Source organism: Amborella trichopoda, chromosome 7 (assembly GCF_054954075.1).
Source record: "Amborella trichopoda isolate Santa Cruz 75 chromosome 7, AtrichopodaSantaCruz75HAP2 v2.0, whole genome shotgun sequence".
Taxonomy (NCBI): Eukaryota; Viridiplantae; Streptophyta; class Magnoliopsida; order Amborellales; family Amborellaceae; genus Amborella; species Amborella trichopoda.
The window spans coordinates 17,165,592-17,183,554 of record NC_142342.1 but is presented as its reverse complement, the minus strand read 5'-3'; the positions used below and the strand labels follow the sequence as shown (position 1 = coordinate 17,183,554).

At 37.6% G+C, this 17,963-nt stretch overlaps 1 protein-coding gene across 8 annotated transcripts in view; it reads right to left on the bottom strand.

Moving 5' to 3' along the window:
• Positions 1-401: 401 nt before the first annotated feature.
• The window catches only part of LOC18441175 (Peptidase S41 family protein), a 31,429-nt gene continuing 13,867 nt past the window's right edge, over positions 402-17,963 (bottom strand). For 3 of the 8 annotated variants that reach the window (XM_088872843.1, XM_088872845.1, XM_088872846.1), the window contains 11 exons: positions 17,572-17,721; positions 16,120-16,202; positions 15,787-15,999; positions 13,729-13,800; positions 13,466-13,584; positions 12,677-12,752; positions 12,546-12,587; positions 6,985-7,093; positions 1,551-1,648; positions 808-901; positions 402-714 (listed from right to left, as the gene is read on the bottom strand). In XM_088872843.1, coding sequence (XP_088728969.1) covers positions 589-714; positions 808-901; positions 1,551-1,648; positions 6,985-7,093; positions 12,546-12,587; positions 12,677-12,752; positions 13,466-13,584; positions 13,729-13,800; positions 15,787-15,818 — 768 coding nt within the window. In that variant the 5' untranslated portion in view covers positions 15,819-15,999; positions 16,120-16,202; positions 17,572-17,721 and the 3' untranslated portion in view covers positions 402-588. Of the gene's footprint in view, positions 715-807; positions 902-1,550; positions 1,649-6,984; positions 7,094-12,545; positions 12,588-12,676; positions 12,753-13,465; positions 13,594-13,728; positions 13,801-15,786; positions 16,015-16,119; positions 16,203-17,571; positions 17,722-17,963 lie in introns of all 8 variants that reach the window. The other 5 variants (XM_011627620.3, XM_088872842.1, XM_088872844.1 and 2 more) reach the window with 3 other exon arrangements.

Below are 17,963 nucleotides of genomic sequence, written 5' to 3'. Positions count from 1 at the left end.
CCTACTCTCATGGGTATGGGAATATCTCATAGTATCATTTCTCTTCCAATAAAATAAAATGACCAAAATACCCTTAAAAATTTCATGAGGTATTTTGGTCATTATATTTTGCCAAAAAACTATTTTTAATAATTTTTATAGGTGCGCTCCAATGAGAAGATGGCATATACCAAATTTTATATTCATACAATTTGTATAAAAAAAACTAAAAAATAAAATACTTTGAGACATCGGATCTAAGATCAAACAGTGAGTGGCTCTCTTGATCAAAATTGGACGGCTGGATAGTAAGAAAAGCATAGATCTTCTATGTTGTAGGGGAAGTATAAAAACCTTTCCCATTAAATAATTGCCATTTGCAGGACGACATCATCAACTCTTTTAAGCACGGAATAACACTATTAGGGTGGAAAATTTTGAATAGCTGTGTATAAATGTGTTGCATACATGAACAAATCAATGAACTTTCAGTGCATACAGTCCTTAAAATCAAATTTCTGGAGCAGAGCTAGTGTGATAATTATCCCTCTTTTTTTCACTAGTGTCATATCGCTACATCAAAAGAATAGTATTTCACAATTTTGACGGTCATCGAGAAAATAGCTGGGCTGTACTGAGATTGCAAGATGAAGCAGGATCTTTGAGGCACGTACAGAATTCATCCATCTTCATTGGAAATGATGCAGGTAGGGGATGATCCGGTATAACCCCCACCTTCAAAAAAAAAATAGATAAAAAATATTTCATGAAAATCAAATGAAAATCCACAAAAAGAAAAACTAAAAACGTCATAAGGCTAAAAATTACCTTGTCAATATCAGTATGTGCAGGAGTCTCATAACGAGCAACAGTAACAGCCAAACCAGAGCCATCTGATAGCTCAAAAACTGATTGTATCTTACTGATTATAAAGCAAAACAATGTGGAGTAACTATCAAGATTGTTCTATAAAATTTTAAAAAAGGAAAATGCTTTGATAGCGATGTAGCCCTATCATAATAAGCAAAGCCTCATCTCAAAACTCATGGAAATTATATTTCCAGCATTAGAAAACTTTCAAATCGATCATCTTGACCTTGTTCATTATGGTTGTGACAAACTTTTGATTTCAAGCCCAAAAAAATAGTTGATATTATAACACATTATATAGACCGTCCATTTTCAATGTTGACGGATTCGCCAGGTTTGTCCCATTTTTTGAGTTGCAAATCTCATAAGGGTGACGTTTGTATAAGGTGCCCACCTTATACTATACAAGAAAGGTGCACCTCTAAATTTTGTTGGAAGACGTAGTTTTGGTATCCAAAAACATACAATGGCTTGAAAATCCATGTTCAACCCGAATTATGAAATTTTAAATTTTGTAAACAATTTCCAATTTCATAATCAGTTGTGAAGATTGATTTTAAAGCGATCATAGAAATTTCCCATGCCCAAAGTATTTTTCAGACGATGATTTGCGGTGAGACTTTCTTTTTCTTTTCATGAGGTCTAGGCCTAGTAGAAACTGCATCTTTTATAAAGAAAGCTCTATGAGGCAGGAAGAATACCCTTTTCCAAATGTTGGTTCTCCAAATAATACTGCACGATTGTTGTCCTTCAATGCTCCAGCTAGAATCTCGCTAGCACTTGCAGTACCTTTGTTTACCTACGTATGGGAATCAAATGAAACAAAGAAAACCAACGATGAGGAACAGAAATATCCATCACTTAAACATCACAGTGTTTCTGAATATATGATTACTTTCTCCAATTTTAACTCTGAACTATATGGCCGGTGATCAATAAGTCTAATTGATCTTTGATTTGCACAGTGAACAATTAACAAAAAAATACTATCTTGAGTATTTTCCCAGCTTCCTTTTGCTGGGAAACAACCCAAAGAAAGCAACAACTAGAGGATTTTACTTCCAATCACTCCATGTCCATTAGTAGTTTCCGGTTACCACAGGCTAGTACAATTTTACTAGTTGGATCAATATTTGGGAATGAGGCATATAGAAAACCAGCACACCAGAAACCATGGACAGACCATGCACGCTGAATATCTTTTTGTTGGTCTATCTAGGATCTAGAAAATTGTCAATCCAAATCACCGACCCAAATCGGGAATCGGTCGAGGCCATGCCAAAACTGGATCAAATCGGTGATTTCACAACAATATAATGAATGATATATATACCTAAAATATGTCGAAATAGCCATGCTCGCTATAACATGTGGCTATCAGCTGAAGTCTAGGAGATTCGAACCCTCCCAACGCCCCTTTTTATTTTAACGTCAATCAAAAATATATCCTATATAATGTAAAACATATATGCAATTTTAGCACATGGATTGAACAGCCGAGCTGATCAGACCATCTGGCTTTGAGGCAAAATGTCAGAGGTTTGATCTGTGCCTTTGTGCTTTTGAACCATAAAGAAACAAGAACATTCAATTACCTTTTGAACTTCAAAAAGAAGAGGGTTAAGGGTTAATCCGGGTTGATGGGTTGGCAAACCACACACCGATCCACTATTAAAATACTAGAGCTATCTTTTAACCTTTTCTTCTTTCTTTTTTTCCTTTTTTTTTGGGAGTGATCATCTTTTGACCCTTTTTTCTTTCCTTTTATCTTATAGTAGTAGTTTAATGCCAAGTGCATTGAATGCAAATGAAATGAATTAAGAAAGTTTAAGACCTGCAAGGCTAAACAAACAATTTCAATAATATGATATCCTGCACTTTATGATTTGAACATCAGAGACATTCAAAGTTAAAAACTAAACCTATAAAAAAGAAAAAAAAATGTTTGTTGGTTATATCAAATTATGGAAAATATCATCACTATCAATTTGAACCTACATCACTTGAATTAATGCTTACTTGGCTGTCAATGTCAAACTGAACCAATTATATATAGAGGTTGAATGTCACATAATGAGGGAAAATAGTAACATCAATGTAATGCTCTTGTGCAGGCAGAGTAACAGACAGCTCACAAGTTTACAAAAGCCTTATCACGAGATTGCCCAACATCGTACTGTCTTCCAAATCCTGGAATGTTAATAGTTGGTCTACAACTAACTAGCAAGAACACCAAACTCAAAATAAGGGTAAAAATAGCAACAAGATGAATTTAATTTCTTGAGTAAACATTATGACACACCGGTGCACCAATCAAGAAGTAAAAAAAAAAGGTGGTTTTTGTTGGATGTCGTTGGCCTTTCAAAGCCTAAACATCACTATGCACATGCTCATTTGTGGTTTCATTAGGAGCATGGGAACCTGAAAGGGGGCCAGTTGTGGTGACTAACAGGGCCTGGGCGGTCTAGGCCCGGGAGTGAAGAACTCTGAGTCAATGGAAAACCTATGCCCATAGGGATCGAGCTTATGGCCCAGCATGTACCAATGAGGATCTAGGGTCATCCCAATGTTTCAGAAAACGTTAGACGGCACCTAGGCGGCCAAGGGGGTCCAAGCCACCCAGTGCACCTGAGCGGCCTAGCCTAGTAGAAAGAAAAATGTCTCTATAGTCTAACAATATACATATAAAATATTTGGGAAAGAAAAATGTCCCTATAGTCTAACCATATAAATATAAAATATTTTGGGTTTTCTGGGTTTTTTTTTCTCTCTAAAATAGGCTATAATGGGATTTACATTTCAAATGAACTTAAAACCCACGATTTTGCCTCTTTTATATTAAAAAAAACCAAAAAATGCCCTCAAAACGAGGGGCATTTCCACACTAAGGCTCCCACCTAGGCGGGTTCCCTGACGCCCAGGGATAGCCCGCCTAATTTGGCCGCCTAGGCCTGGGCACATCGCCAAGGCCTTCTGGACTGCCTAGGCATTGGGCAGTCTGCTTTTTAAAACAATGGGTCATCCCTTGGTCGAGATCAGAGATATCCTGTGGTTTGGCTGGAGGATAGAGTGGAAACTCCATGATGGGAGGCTAGCCTATGAGGATGAGGCCAAATGCCTCAACAACTATCTTCCTAGGACACATGCATACGAGAGTCGCATTTTGGCGAAGCCTCCTTCCCAAGGAAGTTATCGGGAAGGCCATGCACCTGAGCTTAAGAGAGGACCACCGCATCCATGTGTGGTGCTTGTACTTCTCCTGGGTGTACACCTGAAATCCGCTTTGGATTCTGCAACTCCATCATCTATGGGCCTAGTCATCTTTGATGAACCAAGCATGAACTCGTGCTTAAGACTGTGGGTTATGGGTTCCGTTGGGTCAATTTGAAGACCTGGTCGAGAGTTCCAAGATAAGCTTAGCATAAAGCCCTGGTGTTGTGTGATTCCAAGCCTGTAGGTACCTAGTTTCTCTTTCATATTTTTTTGTACAGCCTAACCTTTTCAATTTGGTAAGATAAACTTAAAATTGATTTTTGAGGAAATTTAGAAATTCTATATAATTTTCTTATGGACTAAAATGGCCTTATTGTTTCAAATAATAACTTTTGAGGACACAATGATGGGCCATGACACATGTGAGGCCCAAGGGGTCAACGGGCCTCACATGGGTCTAAGAGGGGTCCATGTGCCCCACAAGCAGATGATGTCAGCATGATATCATTGTTTTGGGATCGCCCTCCTTGTTTCAGCGAGTATTTGGTTGATGACAACCTTGATATGTGTGATATGTTTTTATAGTGGAGATTTAGTGGTGGAGATTGTGGCTGCAGTCGCCCTTGAGATCTGTTGATCTACAGTCAATATAGCTTTTCTTATTGCACCTGCGGATAACTGCAGTCATGACATATGAGTCAGCCTGATCCCCAGTTTTTGAGCATCTTTCTGCTTGGTGCTTCCATCTCAAGCTTTCTCTTGAACAATTCGAATGCAATAGGTGAAGTCTCCAATGGTGGCCCACAGTTTGTCTTGGGTTGTGCTCAGGTCCACTGGTTCCACCAGGATTTGTATCGACCCCAGTGGGAGGTAGTCGAAGGACCTTCACAAGGTAGGAATGAAGGGTCCCGCATCTGTCACCTATTAGCTTGCCAGGCATGCAGCGGTATATGAGGCTGTGATCCAGGTCTTTTGCTTTTATGAGTGCACCAACACTGGCAATCCAGGGGGATAGAGTTAACCTGGCTCGTTTAAAGAGCTGGTTCCTGGAGGTCATTGCTGCAATAGTGAAAGCTTCAGATCAAAATGAACAGGTCCCCCCTTTTTTGCCGGGGGGGGGGGAAGGTTCGTTCCAGAGCTTCTTATCCCACCTTTTAATGCCTCTGATGTCATCTCACATTGGATGACAGGTACCAATGAGTGAGCGCTGAAGAGTTGTGAGCCTCTCTGAGACGAAATTGCCATTTAGAATGACAAGCTCAGGGTTGTGACTAAAGGAAGGAAGATGTAAAGCAGTTTACATAGTGTCTGAGCAAGTACCCTGGGTGAAGGGAAGAAGGTCTGGAGGGTGTCCAGGAGGGAATGGCTGACAAAGGTTGGGTGGTTGGAGTTTGTCTGGTCCGGTTTGCATGGTATTGGGGGTGGGTAGATCTGCCTCCCATGTTTATGTGTGGATGTATGACCTAGGAAGGGATGGTAGGAATGTGGTTGACTACAACCTGGGAGAGGGGGAAAGTTCTGCGAAGAGTTAATGGGAGCCCACGTAACTTCTCATGCCCCAGCCATCTGAAACCTGGTTTTTTAGAGACTGAGAGAACTAAATCTCAGCCAAATCATTCTTTAGAATTTGATCCTTTGTGCAAAAACTCGTTCACAAAGACGAATTATCACAACATCCAACAGAAATGAAATTTCACAATCTCAATTCTTAACTCAATTGACCCATTATCTCCAATAGAAAGTACAAGAACATAAATAAATAAAAACCTGCAAAGTTTGTTCACAAAAAATATTCATTATATATTCTACTTTGTTCATTATTTATATTAGACTCTTAAGAATAAACTAACAAACTAACTTGGTTTTGGGAAAAAGTAAAAAACCACAATTGAGTCCTTCAAACCCGCAACAGTTGGCTGCGGTGAAGACGTCACAGTTTGTTCTACACAGGGTGGCCAAGTCCATCTAATGAGTCAATGAACACCAGGTCAAACAGTAATCTGATCTGGTTTGAAATATGGCCCATTGACAAGGCAAGTTAGGGTCATGCAGATCAGGATTGCGAACTATACCATCAAACACAATTTAAATTATCCTCTAACGCACACATACTGGCCCTCTATCAATTAGAAAGAGAAAACACTAAAGAAAGTGCCGATGTAGAACTTGGAATGCGTTTTTCACTTCCATGTATTCAAGAGATACATCTCTAGATAGAATGGATCACCCACAAGTGGTGATTCAAATGCCATTTTATGGAACTTATGGAATTTGATAGTGTAAGGTAGTGAGCACGGAAGAAATGATCAAGAAGGGGAAGAATCAAAGAGAAAATAAGGGGTACCTGAGAATGTGACTTTGATCAATATTCTGAACAACTGACGTCACCCATCCATAGCATTTCAGCCATTGAACATGACCGACATATATGATAACTGATAGCAATAAATGATAACTAGGAAACAGATAAACTACACTCTTATCACATAAGATTCAGAAAGAACATACCATGATCCACTTATGCACAAGCAAATTAGGGACATGTAACAGCATCTCCAAGAAAATCACAAATTTAATTCCGATAAAAAATTCAGTGCATACTTGAATTGTCACCAATATTTGAAATATTGTTGCTTTACCACAATCATACAGACCTAAAAAGAAACACTCTTAGGAATATTGTCAACTGAAACGTATATAACTAATTTGAAGGCCCCTTGAGGAAAAAAGCATACCATTCCATTCCATGAAAAGCAACAACTGGAGAAGTCGAATAAAAAAATCCAAAAAGATAAATAGTATTTTCCACATAACTTTTTAGTTTTACATTAGATGAATATGTCATGCTTCTTCTTTCACACTTACAAGAGGGAACATAATTTAAAAAATACAGGTTCTATTAAAAAGTCAAGAATTCAGTACCAGCACAGCTAGAGGTTCTGATGCAGCAACTGCTTTGCTTCCATCTGCCTCGTATATATCACGAACACCTTGACTATCACATATGTATACAATCACACCTTTCTGTAGCCTTAAAGATAATAAAAGAGCTAAGAAATTAGAACCCCACAAAATCAGATTGTTATTTGAAGAAGCATGATATATCAGCAGGGAAACCTTTAAGAACCACAACTCAAGAAGCAGACTCAACAACTGCAAAAAGTGTGTCAAAAGTGGATATGATTCTGAAGGAAAGATGAAACACACTTTATGGAGGTTGAAAAGCATCCACTACACACAGTGCATATGGTATACGCACTAAATGAAACAAAATCATAAGATAGAATAGTAAGAAAATCCATAAGATAGAATAGTAAGCGAATCCATAAGATAGAAGAGCACGGCTATGTTAAATATATTGCTTATTGATTGATAACTTCATATGCTTTCAGTTGGGCCTAAAGGACGCACCAGAAAAGAAAACAAAAGAGCCATCTTTCTTGGAAAAAGTGAGGTGCATAAAGGTAGGTCTTTTGGAAACTAAACCTCTTAACTTATGGTAAAAGTTGGGGCAACTGCAACATCTAACACATTTCTATGAGATAACAAGAACTACGTCTGCCATGGCTAGAGCCTTCAAATAATAGCCAAAAGGTTTGATTACGTATAACGAGTTCAACAGCTCAATCATGGTGCTATTTGATATAGACATACATAGTTGCCAAAAGGCATGGGGAAACAATGTTTCCATAAGTGTTTGACAAAATAACAAATGCCAGATATCGAATGCATGCCAAAGATAACTTCAGCAGCTCATGGAAAGGCATCCATGTTTCTCAAAGAAACATTTTAATGTTCACTAACATATAGAATTATCCTAGGCAATCAATACATTCAACAGTGTTTCAAAAAAGCGCTAGGCGGCGCTTCGGAGACCGGGGGGGTCCAGGCCGCCCAGCGCCTAGGCGGGCGCCCAAAACCTGGGCGGCCCAATTTCTAAGGGCTCAAAATCTTCTAAAAAACCCTCTAATAGATTTATAAAACATCAAAAATTAAATATAATATCAATGGGTGATGCTCACATCAATTTCTCGTAACTTTGAGAAACCCTTCGATCATATGGAAATCACCAAAAACTACTTTTTTGAGGGTTTTTTATTCCTAAAATAGGCTCTAATGGGTTTTAGGTTTCAAATAAACCTAAAACCTACAATTGTACCCCTCTAATATTAAAAAAATGACCAAAAAATGACCTCAATGAGTGGTATTTCCACCCCTAGGCGGGGCGCAGGCCCTAGGCGGGTTCTCGGGTGGATTTCTGCCTTTTCTTGCGCCTCGGCCTGGGTGATGCGCCAATGCCCTTCTGGACCACCTAGGAGGGCACCCAGGGATTTCTATCTTTTTTTGCCGCCTAGGCCTAGGTGATGTGCTCAGGCACGGGCAGTTCGCCTTTTAAATCACTGGCATTCAACTGTTATATTCAACTCAAAGATTCATGCACATAGGTTCATGAAGTTTGTAATCATGAGTAAACATATAGCTGATGACTGGCAGTTTGCAGTTAGGAAGAAAAGAAATGAAAGCCACGAATCAGGACCCCCAAATTTTACACAACAACGGGAACAATCTGTTTATTCAAAAGATGAGTGCAACTAAATCCAGAAAAAAGTGCCCAAGGTTAGAGAATTTCAAGGCAAACTAAAACCCCATGATTTCTTCCCAGTGAGGCAGCTTGAAGAAACCTCTAGTTGAAATACAAGAGACAAGGAAAAGAAATAGTTTTGGTCTGCTTGGTCTATACATCAATGTCATCAACAAAATAAAAGCATTCCACAGATTTTTCTTCAAGGCAAACAAAACCCCAATGATTTCTTCCCAGCTAGGTGAAATAAAAAAGACAAGGAAAAGAAAATAGTTTTGGTCTGCTTGATCCATATATCCATGTAATCAACAAAATAAAAGCGTCCAAAGAATTTTCAACTTAATTAAAACTATAAAACCCACATCACCATGCCGATACCCTTTCAATTCTCCAAATTCCAAAGGAAAAAATGGGTACTAGCATTTCCATCTGCAATCAAGATAGTCAAAAGATATCCTCACCAGACCTCTCTACTCCTAATACCCTTGCCACCCTTCTAAAGTTTTTTCTTCATTAATAGTAAATAAACATTACTGTCTAGGATCCAATCCCTTAGGTGCATTTTACTGCAAGGGCTATTCATTGACCCCGTGCAATATGGATCATAGAAAACAAAGACATACTGTACTCCACTTAAATGCTTTATCTTTCTGGATAAGTAATTCACTTAATTGGCCATCTTCTTAACGAAAAGCCATATCTGTTGGATTGTCCATTTGTCCTTCATAAGACCTACAACATTGACTACCCCTTTTGCTGGGTAAGTACCTACTTAATTGCTTGATCTTCTTTCCCAAGATTTTTCTCCCCATAACACATCTTTGCTTCACATCAAATCTGTTTATCCCTCATAAGATGCACAACACCGATTACCCTCTTCTCATAGGGGGCAAAGTACACTGTAGTTCCCATAACATCACCTCAACAAGTATCTCAAAGAAGCGTATGGATGAGACGCATGCAATTATCTACTTATTATTCAATAACTACCCTCATCGATCAAATTGTTAATACACGTGGAATTCACAAGGATACCCCACCCAACTTACTTCTTAAAAAGACCTAACATGCTTCACCCCAATTTATCATAAGAAATGTAGGTCCTATGGGCTAATGGACCCTGAATATGAGTTTTATCCTAATTGTGGCTCTCTTAACTAGAAATTGCATAATTGTTGGAAGCAGGAGCTGGAACGAGGCATCATCACATGCAAGGATCACATTTCATACAATTATTTAATTAACAAATAAAATTTTAAGAAAAAACTGAAATTCTATTAAAAAATTAAAAATTCCAATAAGACCACAAAATAAATTACGAAGATGGGCACAAAAACAGGCTATAAAAGATAATTACTTATTAAATAAATTTCATTTAAATAATAAAGGGTGAGGTGAAAGGTGAGGCTATGTGAAACCCAAGGTAATAAATTTAAAAAAAATAAATAAAAATAAATAAAAAATAATAATAATATACCTAAATCCCACTTATATAGACCACAATAAGCTGCTGTAAATCAAAAATAAAACCCTAAATACAGCCTAGGACCTTTCCTTTTACTGCCAAAGAAATTAAACACAACCCAAGAACAATATCCAGCTTTCCAATATGAATTTAAGTACAATATATGTTCCTGGAAATCACATAAAGTATGCAAATACAACTGAAAAATAAATAAAAACAGCAGGGAAGACTTAATTGATCTAGAGTTACCCCCATAGGACTTGATACACCCCACATCTGATCATCTGATTTCTTGACAGATGGCGCACTTCTGTCCTTTTGATCTTGCAAGAATTTAGAGGTAGGAAGCTTTCACAGGCAATACTTTTGAGAGCATAGAAACCTATCCAGGGTTTGTAGGAACCCTTTAGGGTCTAATTAGGGCTAGGCTTTGAGTACTTTATTTCTCTCTAGGCTGGGCATACCTCTATTTTTCTTCAAAATATAGAAAAAACCCTAACAAGGGTTTCAACGTGCCACCCCCCTTTCTACTATTTTGGGTGACGTCACAGCTAGTAAAGAAAGGAGAGAGGGTCACATGATAAAGTAAGAGCAAGAGAATAATTTTCTAGGGTGTGGAGGAGAGAGAGATATATGGGGAGAGAGGGGTTCAATTGTGTTTAAATAAAAAGAATATCTTCTCCGATTTGGATTAGAATTCCTTCTTTAAGTATGTCTATCCAATGATACAGCTAGACTGATACGAACTTAGGAAATCTGTAGGGTGAAAGACATTAAATCTGAGCCATCCATCGCACAAATCAGTCATCATGATTTTGGGTGACCCAAGTCCAACTTTCTAGTTAAAATAGAACTATAGCCACTTTAGTATTTGTCTAGATCTTCCTAATATAATTATCAAAAATTGTAAGAAGTCAAAGATAACTTTTATTCGGTCAAAACTCCCAAAAAGCTAGGACAACGTTTTTTTTAAACGGTTATTTGACTTATAACTAACTTTAAATAAAACTAACACTTCCAAAAAAAAGTGGGGCATGTCACCCCTATGGACCTCATGTGGGGCCCATAGGCTACATGCCCCACCCATGTGAGGGTGGCACACGTGGGGCTGGGTCCAAGGGCCCACATGTGTCCTTCCTTATTCTGAAGATTTTGAAAATACCCTTTTCAATTTAACTAGGCACCTACAAGATGAGGTATTGTGATGTATGTTGTTCGTGGACGACATAGTTTGATTGATGAGACCCAAACTGGTGTCAACACTAAGTTAGAAGTTTGGAGAGATGCTCTAGAATCTAAAGGTTTTAAAATTAATTGGCCTAAGACAGAGTATAAGGAATGCAAGTTTAGTAATAATAGGAGTCGAGACGATGAAGTAGTTAAGATTGATGACTAAGAAATACCAAAAAGAGCGAACTTGCATATCTTGGGTCGATAATCTAGGGAAATGGAGAGATTGAGGAAGATGTCTCACATAGAATTAGAGTTGGTGGGCAAAGTGAAGATGTGCAACTGGAGTTTTATATGATTACCGCATGCCAATGAAAGCTGAATTGGAAGTTCTATATGACAGCTGTGAGACCAGCTTTGCTTTATGGTGTGGAATATTAGGCAGTCAAAAAACAACATACTTATATGTAACTGGGATGAGGATGTTGAGATGGATAAGTGGCAAGACAAGAAAGGATGGAAACAACATATTCATAAGATGAGTGTAGCTGAGATGAGGATGTTGAGATGAATAAGTGGCAAGACAAGAAAGGATAGAATTCGACATGAATACATTGGGGAGAACTTAAGTGTGGCTGCAATAGGCGAAAAGATGTGATAAAGCAAACTTTGGTGGGCTGGCCATGTGCAACACAGACTCGGTACAACATCTACTAGGAGGTACAAGTTGGTTCAAGTGGAAGGTTCAAAAAAGACAAGGGATAGGCTCTAAAGGACATGTTTGGAAGTAGTGAGCAAAGATATGGGGACTTATGGCCTCATTGAGGGTATGGCCCTTGATAAAGAAGAATAGCGAACCAAGATTCGTTTAGCCACCCCAAATAATTGGGAAAAGGCTTTGATGATGATGATGACCATTTTCAAAGATTTTACAACAGAAATAAATTTGAAAATTATAAACAAATTCTACAATTCACATAAACATTTTTAATACCAAAAATAGAATATCTAGAACTAGACTGGTACCAAAAGGTCAAACTAAGTGACAATAAGGGCACTCCACCTGACCCAATAACCACTATCCACAACTGTCCTCTCAAACCAACCCAAAAAAGACCTATGATAGGATGGCCAATAAAAGTATAGCCACATGAACTTGATATAGCAAATAAAGCATCGGGACTTGCTACATACATAACAATAAGATACGAACCTACGAATAATATCAACATAAATTATATAGCCTTGAATAAAAAAGGAACATACCAGATCTTTGCAATCTCAATTCCTTCAGGAAAAAGGCCCCCACTGCATGGTGTACCCAAAGTGCGTCATAACCGTCATAACCCTCTACTGAAGCAATGCACACATATCTATCAAGATTACCTGATTCTCACCTATTGTTTCGTAGATCTAGCACGAAAGAAGTCACATTATCACCTCTCAAGGTTTCGATTGCTTCCTTTACAGCTCCTGTAACACAGTAACTTCTCAGAATCAAACAATCAAAGAGACATAATGTATGAGAGCTCATCAAAGCTTGTTACTCGAGGAGAGCAAATCCACTTGATATAACTGAAGCATGCAAGTGTTATAGGCATGCATACAAGCCTTTGGTGACATGTACTATGTTCATTGATTAGCAATCAAGGTTACTTGAGGTTATGAACTATAATGAAAACGCTGTCTAGCATAATAAACAGATGGATGGGTCATTGACTAAATAATACGGGAGTATATCTCTCCTTAGATATTCACCAGTAATTGATGAAACAAATTTATAATCAAGAACTTTATAGTTTAAGGCAAAATTTTGATCAACAACTATACATTATAGCTTAAATTAATTATGCACTACAAGACATCCTCCAAACAGGTTTGAACAGCATCATACGTCAGGCAATATACAATAGTTTCATTTAGTTATATTATGACTAACAAAATACAAAACAATAATATCATTATTGAGTAACATAAAGAATAACACCACACAGACACAAAGATAAAGCTGGTTTATCATTGACGTACCATAAGACCTGGGATCAGATCTTACGAGTAGATAAAACTGGTTTATAATTGGCAAAGACATCAAAATCCTCATACTCGGTGCCCATTCTATGAAGAAAATATTTATTTCATTCAAACAGGGAAGATGTTGCTTCCAAAAGTCCATATCATGCACTCACCTGAAGCATTTTGGTTAAATGAAGAAAGCTTGATATATCCAATCCTGGAACGATCTTTCCCTGGACTAGAAATCTCACATAACTTCGATCTGACCGGATTCAATGTAACCTTTTCTCGCCTGCATTCACTAACTGAGTTATGAGTCCTGATAAGTATGAACTGCCAAAAAGCAGCAGCATAATTTCATAAGTATGACAGTCTGGCATGTGAAAGTATGGAACGACATCAGCTGTCAGCAATAAAAATATGGTACCAGACTCACTTTAAAGTTAAGCTCTTTAGTTGGAAATCTCCAGTACGAATTTCCAATTTCACTGAACTTCCCTCTGGACCCCTGGCATACAATAGTTGCGGAGATATAAATGGCATGCAACCAACAATGGTATTGTATTAAAGACTACGGAATATGAAAGACTTTCCAGTGAACTAAAAGCGCCATATTCTTTATTATTCACAATATGTTGCTGAAGCATGAACCAAAGTAACTCCAAGTGACAAGATTCATAGAACCGTTCTAATGATCAGCCTGACTGTCAGAGTGTGGATAATGATCAATATTCACATGCGACGATTCTCTTGTGATCAGCCACATCGTCCAAATGAGGCTGACGATCATTCTACATATGCAATGAATTCACTTATTTGGCTTTAAGTCTCCTTCAGAATCTATTCATTTAATGATGACCATGGTATGGCCAATGTTCTAAGACGAATACAGTAATGACATCAAAAGATCCTAGGGAGTTCTAGTTGACTCCATAGGTATCCTAGATAGCTCTAGATGCATCATCAACCTACCATAACCCAACTCATTATGTTAAATTGCTACAATCTGTCAATTTCATGATGAATATGACTATTACTGAAACAAATATAAAATAAGAGAGTGAGAAAGTAAAAAATTACTAAACAGATAATAAATTGTAAAATATATGAGGTGCACAATTGGAACAAATTGGGTACACATGGATGTCAAATCACTCCGCATGACCAGTTTGGATCCTCCGTAACTACATCAAAGAAATGGAGTTAATCATGAATGAGGGGAAAACAGGTTTTATTTCAAGTAGGCAAGGCACAGATGTTCCTATTCTTCAAGTAAATGGGCAGAGAAACAGGGTTACTCTTAAATAGATGGATATCACCAAACAATGCTTAAATCTATTTAGTTAACAGGGCATATTTATAAATTAGTGGTCTGTCCAAATTGGCCCATAGAGGGCTTTCCAACAGGAAAAACACCTCTAAATGCATGTGAAGCAACATCAAAGCACTTTCCCTTGAGAATCCACTTCCTCCTAATAAACTTTTCCTTTGTATTAGACTTCTCCTTTGTAGAAGATTCCACTTACTCCTTGACCATTGATATAGCACTCCACAGTTTTTCAATCTCTTGAAAAATTTTAAACCACTCTGTAGAGTCATTGTCTTGATTCCCATGCCGTTGATTTTAAATATTTTAGTACTTTGATACGACTCAACTACATAGTGAAGCGAATGCTTTGATGTGTAGCACAGGGTCCAACATATAATGCTTTACCGCTTTGTAGACAGCTAAGTCAGTTCTAAGTTGAAAGCCGCCTTAACTATGCTATTTTGTAAGAAACTGAGAATCGACTACATAGTGAAGCGAATGCTTTGATGTATAGCATAGGGTCCAACATAGAATGCTTTACCCCTTTGTAGACAGCTAAGTCAGTTCCTAAGTTGAAAGCGGGCTTAACTATGCCATTTTTTAAGTAACCTCTCAGCTTCTTTGACGGGCTAAGTGGTTCGTGACATCTTTCCTATGGCCGGCTTCTTTCTAGAAATTAAAGCCCATTATAGGCTTATAAATTAGTGGTCCTACAAACTATTTATGAATGAAACATATCATTCATAAGAAGCTGCAGTGCCAAGAATTATATCAGAAATATCATATAATCACTATAGTCAAGTTCAACTTTGATCCACTTAAAAACATCCAGAGAGGCCCTGCTCAAAATATAGAAGAAATCTGCCAGAAATATAGTGCCATGAATCACATGCGGAGCCCCTAGAGCAATTGGCTTTAAATTCAATAATTATAAAGTCTAGAATAAATGTACATTGGCCAAAATGACATTGATCAAATGGAATCCAAGCATTCCGCCATCATTTATAAAGCAAGGCATGTCAAAATTTATGTCATTAAACTAATCGAACTTAAAGATATTGCTCTGAACTCAAAGAAAATGATTGAATGGCACGATCTTAATGAATTGGATAATTATGTACAAGAAGTAAAATAGAGCTGGGAAATGCAAAAAAACTTTAGTTTTCAGGTAAATAGAGATCTCACTGTAGGCGCTCTGCAGCATCATATAATCCCATGTTTTCAGCATTTGTTTCATCAATAGCAATGATCACATCACCAGGCGTAATACCAGCCCTTTCTGCAGGGCTCCCTGGAGTAGATGAAATCACAGCAAGGTTTGTAGAAGCTCCATCAACACCAGTTGAATAACCAATTGACAAACCAATGCCTGTAAGAGCACCTTGAGTGCCGGACTGCCTTCAAAACAAATAACTAAAATTTAAAGAGCAATGCATGAGATGAGACAGCAACAGCAGTATAATATTTTGAAGATTCTAAAACAATAATTAATAATAGTAATCAGTACAAGAATTATACCCGCAAGCTTTTGAACTGATCAGGTTCTAGGAAACGAGTAAACGGATCATCTAATGTTGCGAGCATCTTCTTTATTGCCATATCTGGAAGGCATCTGATAATCATTTAGGATATAACAAAATCCAGTTCGAGCATGCCCATTGTAAAATGAAAAGATATATAAGCACAAATATGGACTGGTCATTATCTAGGTGGTTTTATGTTATGAGCCACAATTTGAAACAGAGACATGGCCTATAAAGCTGTCTTACAAAGAAACTGACATGCGTGTCCACATCAAGCCCAACATGCCTGCTAATAAAGGGGTATGTCAGATAGGACACGTTCACACAAGTTTACACAATGTTACATATAAATACATATACCTACATCATCATCATCATTAGAGCCTTTTCCCTACTTCTATGTAGATACATACATACATACAAACATATACATTTATGATATTGATTTATATATAAAACTGATGTTTTTAACATTTTTGTAATAAAAGTAACTTAAAAGATAAGACGTACATACAAATCATAGACATGCCTATTCGCTATTGAAGATACCTGCAGAGAGATTGAACAAGTGTGCCTACATGATAGATACCCATGTCAAAATGTTGGACAAGTGTCTGAATTTCAGACACGTGCATCCAGAAATATAGACACGTATGTCCAGGATTTGGACACATGCATCAATGCTTGAGACACCAAGAGTTGTGTCTGACATGAAATTTTTCAAGACATGCTGCAAACACACTTGATCAATGTGTAGTGGTGTTCTTTGGCATGCATGTGGACATGTCTGTCTCACATCCAAGACAGACATCCAAACATGCCAAACACCCATGTCATTGTAAACAGAAGCATGATTGTGTCACTGGAGGATCTCCAACTTGGTCTGTGGAAGGCCTTATAGCCTTTAAAATTATTGTTGCAGTGGCTCATGTACCCTAGGAAAGCATATAGCCTTTAATTATTGTTGCAGTGGTTCATGTACCCTAGGAAATTAATAAACCACGGATTTGAATATTAGTACTTAAAGATAGATTCTGAAGCAATTTCATATCTTCTAGGCTTCACTGTGCTTAATAATTTGGCCCAATTGTAATTTTCTTAGCTCCATAGATCAAAGCTTCAAAATACACGGATGGACAAATTGTTACTAAGAAAATGAAAAATATCACCACTACAAACAACTCCATCAATTATGCAGGAGCAATGATGAAAGTCTGTTAAAAGTTCAATTAGAAAAGCAACTTCTCCAACCAAAATTCAAAGCTCTCGAATGCAGTGCCAGTGCTCACTGTCAGATGGAATAAATCAATAAAAACGATACGACATAATCAACTTTTATTTAAAAGATCATCTCTTAGAAATAAAGATAAGAACATCTTGTGCACCAAGGGATATATATCTATGAGTTAATAAAATCAATCCTGTCAAAATTATAGGAAATTCATACATGTTTCTTCTCGTGTGTTCATTGGTTCTTTCCGAAGCGCATTTTCTCGATAGCGGAACCAGCTTTGCCCATTGAATTGTTTATCAACATAAGCGCGATCTATCGTTCTCCATGCCTCCAGAAAAAGGAGGTTTTCCTCTGTTAGGGCCCCTACATTGCATCATATATTGGTATACATCTCATTAAAGCCATGAAACAATCGTGGGGAAACAGCATTCCGTATTAATTAATAGATGGAAATGTACACAATGGTAGCATTTCATTTTCAAACAGTATGCCAATTGCCACCAGCTTCTCAATAGTCTGATGTCAACAACAGACAGTTGAGAGGCGTGTTGTACCTTTGCTGATGATAGATCAAAAACATTGGACTTTGAGTCAGGGAAACCTGC